This window comes from Engraulis encrasicolus, chromosome 17 (genome assembly GCF_034702125.1).
Source record: "Engraulis encrasicolus isolate BLACKSEA-1 chromosome 17, IST_EnEncr_1.0, whole genome shotgun sequence".
Classification (NCBI taxonomy): Eukaryota; Metazoa; Chordata; class Actinopteri; order Clupeiformes; family Engraulidae; genus Engraulis; species Engraulis encrasicolus.
Genome location: NC_085873.1, coordinates 3,545,661 through 3,558,160, shown reverse-complemented (window position 1 = coordinate 3,558,160; position 12,500 = coordinate 3,545,661). Strand labels below are relative to the sequence as shown.

Genomic DNA, 12,500 nt, shown 5'->3' with positions numbered 1-12,500 from the left:
CTCCCCGTCAGGAGAGAACACACAGCCCACTACCGACTCGCTGTGTTTCCTGTCAGACACACGCACACGCACACGCACACGCACACAAACAATAAGTATGTATAAAGTACTACAAATGCACTCAGAGAGTGCAGACCTCTGCCAAGGAAGCTGTTTGATAGAACCACCAAAATCACAACCAAAATGTTATCACTTGTTCCTTTGGTGATTTCCAACAACTCCACGAAGTTTCATCCAAATCCGTTCATAACATTTTGCGCAATCCAGCAGACAGAACACAAGCTCCTTGGCGGAGGTAATAAATGAAAAAATATTTATAAAGACAAAGACACACACACACACACACACACACACACACACACACACACACACACACACACACACACACACACACACACACACACACACACACACACACACACTAAAGAAACTCAGAATTATGTACAGACGCACACAGAACAATTATTTTGTGCAAAAAGTGATCACATTGTCAAAGTAATTTACACCCACTTCAAATCATGCAGCAATTAGCTAACGAGACATTAAGTGTTTTCTCTAGATAGACATGCACGCTACAAATTAACACCCTCACAGACACAGACACAGACACAGACACACACGCACACATATGCACGCACACACGCACGCAGGCATGCACGTGTGCACACACACCTGTGCTGGGCGAGCATGCTGGCGGTGGTGATGTCAAAGACGCGGAGGCATCCAGAGCTGGAGCCGCAGCAGAAGACCGGCAGGCTGGGGTGGAATGCCACGGAGGAGGGGGTATCTTCTGAAATGAAGTCATACAGCTGGAGAGAGGGGGGGGGGGGGAGATGGCAGAGAAAGGGAAAGAGAAAGAGAAAGAGAGAGATAAAAGCTAGACTGAAACACTGCAGATGAGGGGGTATCCTCCTAAACAAAGTCATACAGCTGAAAACACAAGACGGTGTGTGTGTGTGTGTGTGTGTGTGTGTGTGTGTGTGTGTGTGTGTGTGTGTGTGTGTGTGTGTGTGTGTGTGTGTGTGTGTGTAGGCTGGGGTGGAATGGCTTCTATGGATTAGAGCAGCGAGAGGGTGTGTGTGTGTGTGTGTGTGTGTGTGTGTGGCCCAAGGCAGGAAGGCTGTGATAGAATGACGAGGAAGTTTGTTCTGAAACTGTCATATACTTGCAGAGAGAGAGAGAAAAAGAGAGAGAGAGAGAGAGAGAGAGAGAGAGAGAGAGAGAGAGAGAAAGAGAGAGAAAGAGAGAGAGCATAGTGTGTCTATGTGTGTGTGTGTGTGTGTGTGTGTGTACACGTGCGTTCTCACCTGTTGCATGGAGTCCATGTCCCAGATGCGTACGGTGCCGTCGCTCGAGGCGGTGGTGATTCTCCTGCGTATGCCGTCGATGCTGAACCCCAGCACGGTGTGCGTGTGCGAGCGCATGAGCGTTGTGTAGGCCCGGCTGCCCACCTCCAGGTACCCAAGGCTACCGCAGCGCGTCGACGCCAGCACCCTCAGGCTGTCCCCTGACACACACACGTGACACACCGGGCCCTCGTGCTCTGTGGAGGACAGACACACAGACACACAGACACACACGCACACACACATAACAAACAGTACAAGATCAGTCAATGTTTAGGAGATCGTGCATTGTGTCATCTACAAAACAATTGGCAGTAAAAGCTCCAAATCTACTTCAATCACTTCTCTTTCTGCCTTTTCTCTTTCTCCTTTGAAGGCAAATAACATGTCTCCCATTGATTCCGTTTTTTCTCCTGGAGTGCTCTTGAACAAAGCCCTGGTTGCAATTGGCAATCGTGTGATGCACAGGTCTATTACCGTACCTACTCCTTATTGCCCACATACTCACTAATAGCTGGGTCTCTTAGCGTCCAAAAAGGGCCTAATCGTTACGCGCTGGATAGAAGCACCAAAATCGGTGTAGACCTTCCTTAGGGTGTTCTCCATCATTTCAGAAGGGGTGCCCCAAATTTCAATGTTATTAAGGTCATTTTTATGGGGTAAATCCAAGATGGCTGCCCAAAAACAGCCAATAGTAGTAAAATGCTGTACTGCCTGGACATAATGGTGTTATGGGCCAATCCACCTATTTGTGTGTGATGTATACAAACTGAACTTTGAAAATATGTGCAAAACTTACCATAAAAACAATGTTATATATGTCTTATTTAGATTCAAAAACAGGAAAATCATAAAAACCATGGTCAGAATGAGATCACTCTACAATTGAGAGCTCATTTCTGGGCATTTAGCTATTGAACCAACATTCATTAAGAGTTTTAAAAATTTGCAGTGGGTCATATCTATAACATCCAAAAAGAAAATTGTGGTTAGAACATTTAGGGGAGAAGAGATAAACCCTTGAATTGGGCCACACATAACTGTCCCAATGTTAGCATGCTAGCATTAGCAGGTTCAGACACTCAGTCTGCTCTTCAGATAAAGATGGCAAACAATAATTTTAATCCCACTTACACATGCGCGCACACACACAAACTACTACTACTTCCTTAGGACCGCCTCAATGATTTAACCCTAGGAGTCCAACTGAAATATATTCATATCAATCAAGTCAATAATACATGTACATATCAAGTGTCAGTGACAGCTGTCAAATGACAAATGTATGCTGATTAATGTTCAGATATGTATATCGCAGCCCTAAGTGGACAATGGAGTGATAAGGGCATTTATGCTTAGGAAATTATGAATAATCAATATGCAATACACCATACATACAGTATATTGACAGATACTTTGTTTTAAAAGAGCAAAATGGTAACATGTCTGTTTTTCCATCTACTTTTGGCTTTAATCTAGATGACATGTTGGCTACCTAACCACTTAATTTATTGTTTGCTAGTTATTTTTTATTTGTGGGTGTGGTCCTTTGTTTAAAACATGTCTGCCTGCCTTCCCTCTCTCACATAGGCTACTAAAATAGTCTTTCAAAAACTTAAAACAACAGCATGTGGAAATCCTATTGGCTTTGGAGGGCTAACGTCTATAAGACTATACTGTACTCTACTGTATTGCACTGTACTGTACTCTACTATACTGTACTGTACTGTACTGTACTGTACTGTAATGTGATATACCGTACTGTACTCTACTGCACCGTGCAGTATGCTACTGTACTGTACTGTACTGTACTGTACTGTACTGTACTGTACTAGACTGCACCGTACTGTATGCTACTGTACTGTACTTAACTAGACTCCACCGTACTTTATTCTACTGTACTGTACTGTACTTTACTTTACTGTACTGCACCGTACTGTATGCTACTGTACTGTACTGCACCGTACTGTATGCTACTGTACTGTACTGTACTATACTCTACTGTACTTTATTATACTGCACCATTCTGTATGCTACTGTACTGTACTGCACTCCACTGCACTGCACTGTACTGTACAGTACAACTATGGAACTGAAACATGTAGAGCGGTGGTGCTCAAACTGTGGTAGGCGTACCACTGGGGGTACTTGAGACATCTCTGGTGGTACTTGGAATACCATTATGAACCTCTCCTGTACTGACTGGCAAAAGTGAATATGGAAGGCCTTTACTGCGATATTCTAATGTTGGTTGTCAAGGTGGTACTCGGAGAGCTCAATATTTTCTCAGGGGGTACTTCACACAAAAGGTTTGAGAACCACTGATGTAGAGCATTCTGAGGACATGTACAATATTATGCAAAACGGTGTAGTGGGAATGAGTTATGTTACTGTTACCACTCAAAATCTTGAAGGTTAAAAAAAGTCGTGTGGCATTTTGTTTGGGGGGGCAGGGTATGATCGACTATTCTTCCGCCCAGACTATTTAAAGGGGGCAGTCATGGGTGAGCGGTTAGGGCGTCAGACTTGCATCCCAGAGGTTGCCGGTTCGACTCCCGACCTGCCAGGTTGGTGGGGGGAGTAATCAACCAGTGCTCTCCCCCATCCTCCTCCATGACTGAGGTACCCTGAGCATGGTACCGTCCCACCGCACTGCTCCCCATGGGGCGCCACGGAGGGCTGCCCCCTTGCACGGGTGAGGCATGAATGCAATTTCGTTGTGTGCAGTGTGCAGTGTTCACTTGTGTGCTGTGGAGTGCTGTGCCACAATGACAATGGGAGTTGGAGTTTCCCAATGGGCTTTCACTTTTCACTTTTATGTGCCTTGCATATCAAGAAAATGAGTCCAGGTAATGATTTACTTTCATAGTATATACCATATGAGAAGTGTTGTTCTATATAGATATTTCTCCTATGGGTAAGGGTGGCAAAAGACCTACAGTACATGTTGTCCATCAGCTGTCAGTTTTGATAGCAGTTTAAGTACTCAATGATTACTGAGCTAACTAATACAACTTTTGACACAAGTACTAGGTGAGAACTTGTCTGCAAATAAACATTTTTTTTTATCTCTGTCTTCTTACTCAACATACACTAAGAAATCATTCCCATTTAATTTGAACTGAAGCCATACTGTGGCCTACATGTAGGCCTATATTGAGTAATCTGTAATGCCATTCTAAAGATGACTGAAATGCTCTCACAATATGCACTTGTAAAAATATAGAATTAGGTGATCTTATGGGGTTCTTCATACATATGGAAAGGTCCTGTCCTTTACCCTCTCTCATACAAATAAAATACGTATATCTGTTATGGAAATTAGAGGATGGGGCCTAGGGCATCTTGCACTGACACTATCCCATTCAAATCGAGCATTAGCAGCAGTCTATTCTCACCATAGTTTTAGTGTTGGCAATGCTCATTTTAATTCAGACCAAGAATCTTCTCAAATCGTTCACAATGTTACATGCTGTCAAGCACGTAAGCACAGACTCACCCATACTTTCACACTATGTACATTTTGTAGTTTTATCAATCTGGTCTAGCAGGCTACCCTTGCTTCATCTCTTCTGAGGACTATATTAACATTGTCAGCTAAGTATAATGTCATGTAATAACAATGTAATGCGTTACCAACATGACATATTGTATATGACATGGTAGACATTTTTTTTTCAAGGGGCACCCCTTCTAGGATGTCTTCAAATCAGTCAAGGAACACGTGTACCGAATTATATGCTTCTATCCAGCGCGTAACGATTTCTCGGCTTACAGCCCCTACTATAATGCCTTGGTCCCACGGCATGGCTTTTTTGTCCAATAGATGCACGCGCACAAACGCAAACGCACATTTGAATTGTTTTATTTGAAGCTGCATATTTATTTAGACACACACACACACACGCAAGCATACAAGCGGTACAAGATCAGTCAATATTTACGCACACATGCAGTGGACGGACAGACAGACACACACACACACATAAACGCACGCACAGGCACGCACGCACGCACACGCACACGCACACACACCAGTGCCGGTTTTGGGGGGTGTGATGTTGGTAAGCACAAATTCTGTAACCAAGCCAAACTATTGGGGTCTCCCCCAGATGAGATTTTAAAAATAAAAACGCTCTTAAAATTGTGAATTTTGAGCTCTTCAGACAGATCCCTATTTGGCCTACTAGGCTACTAAGTCATTCTACCACGTTGCATTTCGGATCCTTCACTCCACGACTTGAAAATATAAAATCCAAATGTTTGCGTTGCATCTTACAGCAACAATGAATGCATTGAACAGAAAAACACAATTACCTGGTTTTACCTGTCCAATTCAACCAGGTGATTTCCTAATTGAACAGGTAAGACGAGGTCATTTGGAATATGTGGCACTGGATTGTAGCTTCTGAATCCAGGTTGCTCATCACTGTCTTCAAGCCAATGTCCATATGTCTCAACTCAACAGTTAATGAAGAGCAACCCTCCTTGCAGGTTCATCATCTCCTCCTTATTCTTCTGCTACAGTTAGAATGTATGTATTCAGAATGCATTCATACATCTCCTTTCATGTGAATTGAATTGATTATTTAATTAAATTAAATGCACCACCTTCTTTTTCTACAGCTTCTTTGTGTTTTATCAATTTTCCTTTCATTCACTCAATGACGTTTTATTTCATTTTATCCCTGAAAAGAAAGCCATTTTATTTTATCCCTGAAAAGAAAGATACTACGACAAATTATCTGTGACAACTTGCTTGTTTTTTCTTTCTCTCTTGCATCAAATTTTCAGATGGAAAGGTCATGTGACTGTGAGACCCCTTGTCTTTATCAGGGATAAGGATGAATTGATGAAAGACAAGCCCATATGCACACACACGCATACATATGCACACGCAGTAGATACAAAAGACTGCCAGATGGCAAAAACATATTTTCCCTAAAGTATCTTTCCTCTATATTCAACAGGACATAACTTGAAAGAGGTAATGAAAGATGTGTGTGTGTGCGTGTGTACGTGCAAGTGTCTGTGTTTTCAGTGTGTGTGTGTATATCTCTCTGCATGTGTGTATGTAGTACATGTGTGTATGTGAACATCACTGTTTCTTTGTGTGTGCGTGTGTGTGTGTGTGTGTGTGTGTGTGTGCGTGCGTGTGTGTAAGACAGATAGCTCACCAGCTTCCAGGAATACAGAGCTGAAGTCGAGAGGCCAGAGCCTGAGGAAGCCGTCTTCAGATCCTGTGGCGCAGTAGGCCTCACACACACTGATACTGCTCACCGCAATACCCGGACCTTTAGAGAGAGAGAGAGACACACACACACACACGCACACGCGCACGCGCACACGCAAACGCACACACACACACAGTATGAGTATGCTGTTGGATGTCTCCTCAGATCCTGTGGCACAGTAGGCTGATATTGCTCACAGCAATACCCGGAACTTTAGAGACACCCACATACATGCAAACACAGGTTCAAAAGTTCCCAGAAATTCAACAGCGTTTTTGGTCAAACTAAAAGTACAAAAATATTTATTTACTGACACATTAGGGTTAAGGTTTGTTTTGGTCTGGGCACAGTTTGATAATATTTAGTGTGCACTGTGTGTGTGTGTTTGGAAGTGGGTGCTGTGTTCCTATACTCAAACCGCGTGTGTGTGCGTGTGCGTGTGCGTGTGCGTGTGCGTGTGCGTGTGTCTAACCTGAGTTGAAGGTCTGTTTCTCCCTGCGCTGGCCGTGACTGGGTTGGGATGGCAGGAGTCTCCTCACGTTCTTAATGGCCACTGCAGCATAGTCCACCTCTAGGATGTGACCACTCTTACTGCTCACAAACCTACCAATCGGCACGCAGAATGGTCAAAACACACCAATCAGAGCCACTCACACTCACACCAATCAGTTGAAACACACATGTGTGTGTGTGTGTGTGTGTGTGTGTGTGTGTGTGTGTGTGTGTGTGTGTGTGTGTGTGTGTGTGTGTGTGTGTGTGTGTGTGTGTGTGTGTGTGTGTGTGTGTGTGTGTATGTGTGTGTGTGTGTGTGTGTGTGTGTTAGTTTGTTTGTTTGTTTGTAAAAATCACTCAAGGTGTATTTTCCTGAGATGCGTCTCTGTGTGTGTGTGTGCTTGTAGGAGTGCGAGGTCTGTGAACTTCAGGTGGTGTGTGTGTGTGTGTGTTAAGTCCTCTGCTGTACACACTGTACACCCACGACTGCTCCCCAGTCTACACTAATAACACCATAGTGAAATTTGCTGATGACACCACAGTAGTTGGACTTATTTCAAATGGGGATGAGTCTGCCTACAGAGATGAAGTAGAGCGCTTGGTGGGGTGGTGCAAAGAGAACAACTTGCTCCTGAACACAGCCAAGACCAAGGAGCTGGTGGTGGATTTCAGGAGGAAGAGGACTGCCATCCAGCCACTTATGATTGAGGGGGTGTGTGTAGAGAGGGTGTCAGACTTCCGTTTCCTGGGAGTTCACATCAGCGAGGACCTGACCTGGGGTGTCAACACCACTGGGCTTGTGAAGAAGGCACAGCAAAGACTTTATTTCCTAAGAATACTTAGGAAAAACAACATCTGTCAGAAGCTGCTTGTGTCCTTCTACCGCTGCTCAGTGGAGAGCATATTGACATATTGTCTTTGTGTGTGGTTCCCAGGCTGCACTGTGGCACAGAGGAAAGAGCTCCAGGGGGTCATAAAGGCTGCAGAGAACATTATTGGCTGCCCTCTTCCATCTTTGGAGGGCCTACACAGCACCCGCTGCCTAAAAAAGGCCAAGTGCATTCTGAGAGACACATCCCACCCAGGTCACAGTCTTTTTGAATTGCTGCCATCAGGCAGGAGATTCAGGTCCATTAAGACAAGGACAAACAGACTGAAAAACAGTTTCTATGCAGCGGCCATCACAGAACTGAATTTTGCATCAAAAGCATAGTTTTTATATACATACCATTCTTTTTATTCCATTTTTTAATTTTATTTTTATTCTTATTTTTTATTTATTTTTGCTTCAACAAGGAATGCACAATTTCGTTGTGCTTGTCACAACGACAAATAAAAGATATTGTATTGTATAATGTATATTGTATTGTGTGTGTGTGTGTGTGTGTGTGTGTGTGTGTGTGTGTGTGTGTGTGTGTGTGTGTGTGTGTGTGTGTGTGTGTGTGTGTGTGTGTGTGTGTGTGTGTGTGTGTGTGTGTGTGTGTGTGTGCGTGTGTGTGTGTGTGATGTTATGATGCCTTAAGCTATGTGTACACCAAGAGCAACCTACGCGACCTGAGTGACGGAATTATTTCTCTGTGGAGGGTAGGCAAATAAAGCGACCAAAGCGAATTTGCCAGGAGCGAAGCATCCTGAGCGATCAGAGCAAACAGAGCGAACTTCAGCGATTAAAGTCAAGCTAATATTATGGCGATGAGCTATGACGTGGTTCGACGAAAAGCAATTGGAATGTTCATATCTTTGAATGTCCCAGGCTGTCAAGCCAGAGCCGTTATGTGATGAGCTAAATCAAATGTCAATGTCCCATCCAGAGCGAATAAAACGTACTCATGGCGAAACTTCTTCAGTGACCTCGGCTTCTTGGTTAGGTGGTTTCTGGTGTACACACAGCTTACTGTGTGTGTGTGTGTGTGTGTGTGTGTGTGTGTGTGTGTGTGTGTGTGTGTGTGTGTGTGTGTGTGTGTAAAACACTCACAGTGTGTGTTCCTGAGCGGTGTCGCCCAGCGCGTGTGTGTGTAAGAGAGCGAGGTCGGTGAACTCCAGGCTGTGGAGCTGATCCAGGTTGAGGGGACACGAGCGCAGAGAGCCGCTCCTCAGCCTCCACAGACGCACGTTACCAAACCCACACGACACCATCCTGCAAACACACACACGCACACGCATGCACACACACACACAATTACATTCAATTATATTAGATTACACTTAGCTCACGCTTTTTATCTAAAGCGAATAAAGTTATTATTATTTTCATGGTACTGGTTAAAGTCCCTGGAGCAGTGTGGAACGTGCCTTGCTCGAGGATATAATAGCTCGAGCTATTATATGGATGGAGGTGTAGGGAGAGGTCAGGTAGGATTCGAACCTACAATCCCCTAACCACTAGGTCCACGGGGTGTCCCATGATCTCAAACTAAATATATACACATACACACGATAAGTACAAATATTTTGTTGAGACAATAGGTGTGTGTGTGTGTGTGTGTGTGTGTGTGTGTGTGTGTGTGTGTGTGTGTGTGTGTGTGTGTGTGTGTGTGTGTACCTCATATCGTCGCAGCAGGAGACCTTCAGTGCTCTGATGTCCACGTCTGTGTGTGCTTTGGCCAGCACACTCACCACTCCTTTCTTCAGCACACTCTCACTGCTCCACACCACTAGCATCTGACACACACACACACACACACACACACACACACACACACACACAGACGCACACAGACGCACACAGACGCACACACACGCACACACACACACACACACACACACACACACACACACACACACACACACACACAGCCAAATTTAAGCTGGGATTAATACATGTTACTCTACTGTCCAATCTATGACTATTATTCTTACTGGCAATCTTACTGGCAATCTTGTGCAAAAAACAGACACATCATACACTTACTGTTTTACTATGTGCATCCCTCCCAACACCACACAGGACCCTTCCACTGTAGGAAAAGCTGGACAGAAGATGCAAGAAACGCAAAGGAAGTTGACAATTTAATCATTCATATACATTGCTGCTTCAAAGTATGTGAACTCTTTCAACTGTTGAGATGTTTCTGTTGTTTACCATGCCTCATACATGTTGTTTACCAGGCCTCATACATTTTAGTGCAAAATGCACGGTGTAGAGTAGAGCTACATACAATAGTTTATTTATTTTGATAGCAGCAGCTCATCACCTTTGCTTTTGTAAAACGACTCAGTGAGTGCGCGCACGTAGATCGGGGACCTATCGCTACCGTTGTTAAAGTAACATAGTCGCAGTTGCAGTGGTCTGAGCGCCTGGGGGTCATTTCACGTGAAATCAGACACTTTGGGACCCGACCGACACAGATTTCAATCATACTTGGTGTGCCTTTTCAGTAGCAAGGTAGCACCCCAGAACTGCATTGGTTTGAATCTGACACTAATATTAAGGGAGAAACAGACTAGGAAAGGTTCACATGTGAGGGTAGGACACTATACATTCAGCCTTGAATATATCAGTCAGTGTTAGTCACAAAAAGATGCCTGTGGTGTTGTTTGAAAGCTCTTTTCTGGCTCTACATATTACACAATCACCTTGGAATACAACTACTCTCAGAATATGAATTATGATAAATTGAAAAATTAAAAATTGAACATCTAAAAAACTCATATTTTAAAATGGCCAGTTCCTTGTCCAAACGTAGCCGGCAATGTCATGAGCAGCACCTAAAATGCTGGTGTTCGGGTTGTTATTCATTTCAGAGACAATTTGACTCACATATATGGCGTCATACAGACCACTTACTAATAATATGGTAATACCATAGTAGCATCACATGACAAAACAAAAACAAAACAAAAATGGTCAGTGTCCATGGTCCCAGGTTTCAGAAACTAAGGCAGATGTCCATTTATACACACCAAATGATGATATGTGAATGTTTGAACATTCCTTCTCTGTGTACCTGTGCCATCTTCCCTTTACCGTACTTTAAAGAGATAATCAATGGCTACACTCTCATTTTGTACTCTACCAGTGCATTTGAAGCAGCAGCTGTGTCTTTTGTAGATAATGTATAAGTACGTCCCGTTGCAGTTACAGGTTCCACTACCAGAAGCACATCCTGATGATCCATGACAAGTCTATCTGGTCTGAAGGGAAAAGTGAAGGATGGAGATGGCCCATGAGGATGCAGGAAGTTCAGTTTCACCTCTCCAGTGCTCGGCATACATTCCTCAGCACATGCTAGCCACCAGTTGCCATCATATACAGCTACAACATACCCTTTGATGCTTGAAAATGTAACACATTCCTTTACTGAGCTCACTCTTTCAACTCTGCCTTCTCTGAATGCTGAAAATGGCCCAACTTCCACTGTGTCCATTGACAATGGGCAGAAGCTGTGTAGTTTTTGAGTACCTGGAATAGTTCTTGCAGATTCAAACCTTTTCAACAGGTTCTCAGCTTCATGGTGGTACATCTCTGTTGTGGCAAACTGGCAATGGATGTTCTTGACATTATCCTTGACTGACTCCCTTGAACCAGGAACGTTTTTAAAACTATAGTTTTATAATTCAAGATGCTATTCAATCATTTCACTGGAACAAACAGTGCAGGCCACAATCCATCCATTTGTATGCTACTACCAAGATCAGTTGAAACTGGGGGGAAAAAATCTGTTTTGTTGTTGTTTCAGACTGCAACATTCATGATACAATTGCTGTACATCTGTTTCAGAAGCTCCTAATTCAGTTCCTCAGAGACACTTCATCAATGACAGAACGTCCAAAGAAGATCCTATATTTTTTCTGATGGCTGTGCTGCACAATATAAGAACCTTAAAAACACAACAAATTTGTGCCACCACGAGGCAGATTTTCACATACCTGCAGAGTGGCACTTTTTTGCCACATCACATGGCAAAGGTCCATGTGATGGCGTTGGAGGGACAGTTAAATGGCTTGCTGCACGAGCAAGTCTGCAACGTCCTATTGACAATTAAATTGTAACACCAACTGTTTGAATTTGTCAAGGATAATGTCAAGAACATCCATTGCCAGTTTGCCACAACAGAGATGTACCATCATGAAGCTGAGAACCTGTTGAAAAGGTTTGAATCTGCAAGAACTATTCCAGGTACTCAAAAACTACACAGCTTCTGCCCATTGTCAATGGACACAGTGGAAGTTAGGCCATTTTCAGCATTCAGAGAAGGCAGAGTTGAAAGAGTGAGCTCAGTAAAGGAATGTGTTACATTTTCAAGCATCAAAGGGTATGTTGTAGCTGTATATGATGGCAACTGGTGGCTAGCATGTGCTGAGGAATGTATGCCGAGCACTGGAGAGGTGAAACTGAACTTCCTGCATCCTCATGGGCCATCTCCATCCTTCACTTTTCCCTTCAGACCAGATAGACTTGTCATGGATCATCAGGATGTGCTTCTGG

At 43.7% G+C, this 12,500-nt stretch overlaps 1 protein-coding gene across 1 annotated transcript in view; it reads right to left on the bottom strand.

Moving 5' to 3' along the window:
- Nucleotides 1-12,500, bottom strand: part of wdr90 (WD repeat domain 90) — a 77,474-nt gene that overhangs the window by 27,141 nt on the left and 37,833 nt on the right. The window contains exons 15-22 of the mRNA XM_063221440.1: nucleotides 9,984-10,041; nucleotides 9,615-9,733; nucleotides 9,048-9,209; nucleotides 7,053-7,183; nucleotides 6,524-6,640; nucleotides 1,308-1,543; nucleotides 673-809; nucleotides 1-49 (exon numbers count right to left, since the gene is read on the bottom strand). The exon at nucleotides 1-49 is cut by the window's left edge and continues 82 nt beyond it. Coding sequence (XP_063077510.1) covers nucleotides 1-49; nucleotides 673-809; nucleotides 1,308-1,543; nucleotides 6,524-6,640; nucleotides 7,053-7,183; nucleotides 9,048-9,209; nucleotides 9,615-9,733; nucleotides 9,984-10,041 — 1,009 coding nt within the window. The remainder of the gene's footprint in view (nucleotides 50-672; nucleotides 810-1,307; nucleotides 1,544-6,523; nucleotides 6,641-7,052; nucleotides 7,184-9,047; nucleotides 9,210-9,614; nucleotides 9,734-9,983; nucleotides 10,042-12,500) is intronic.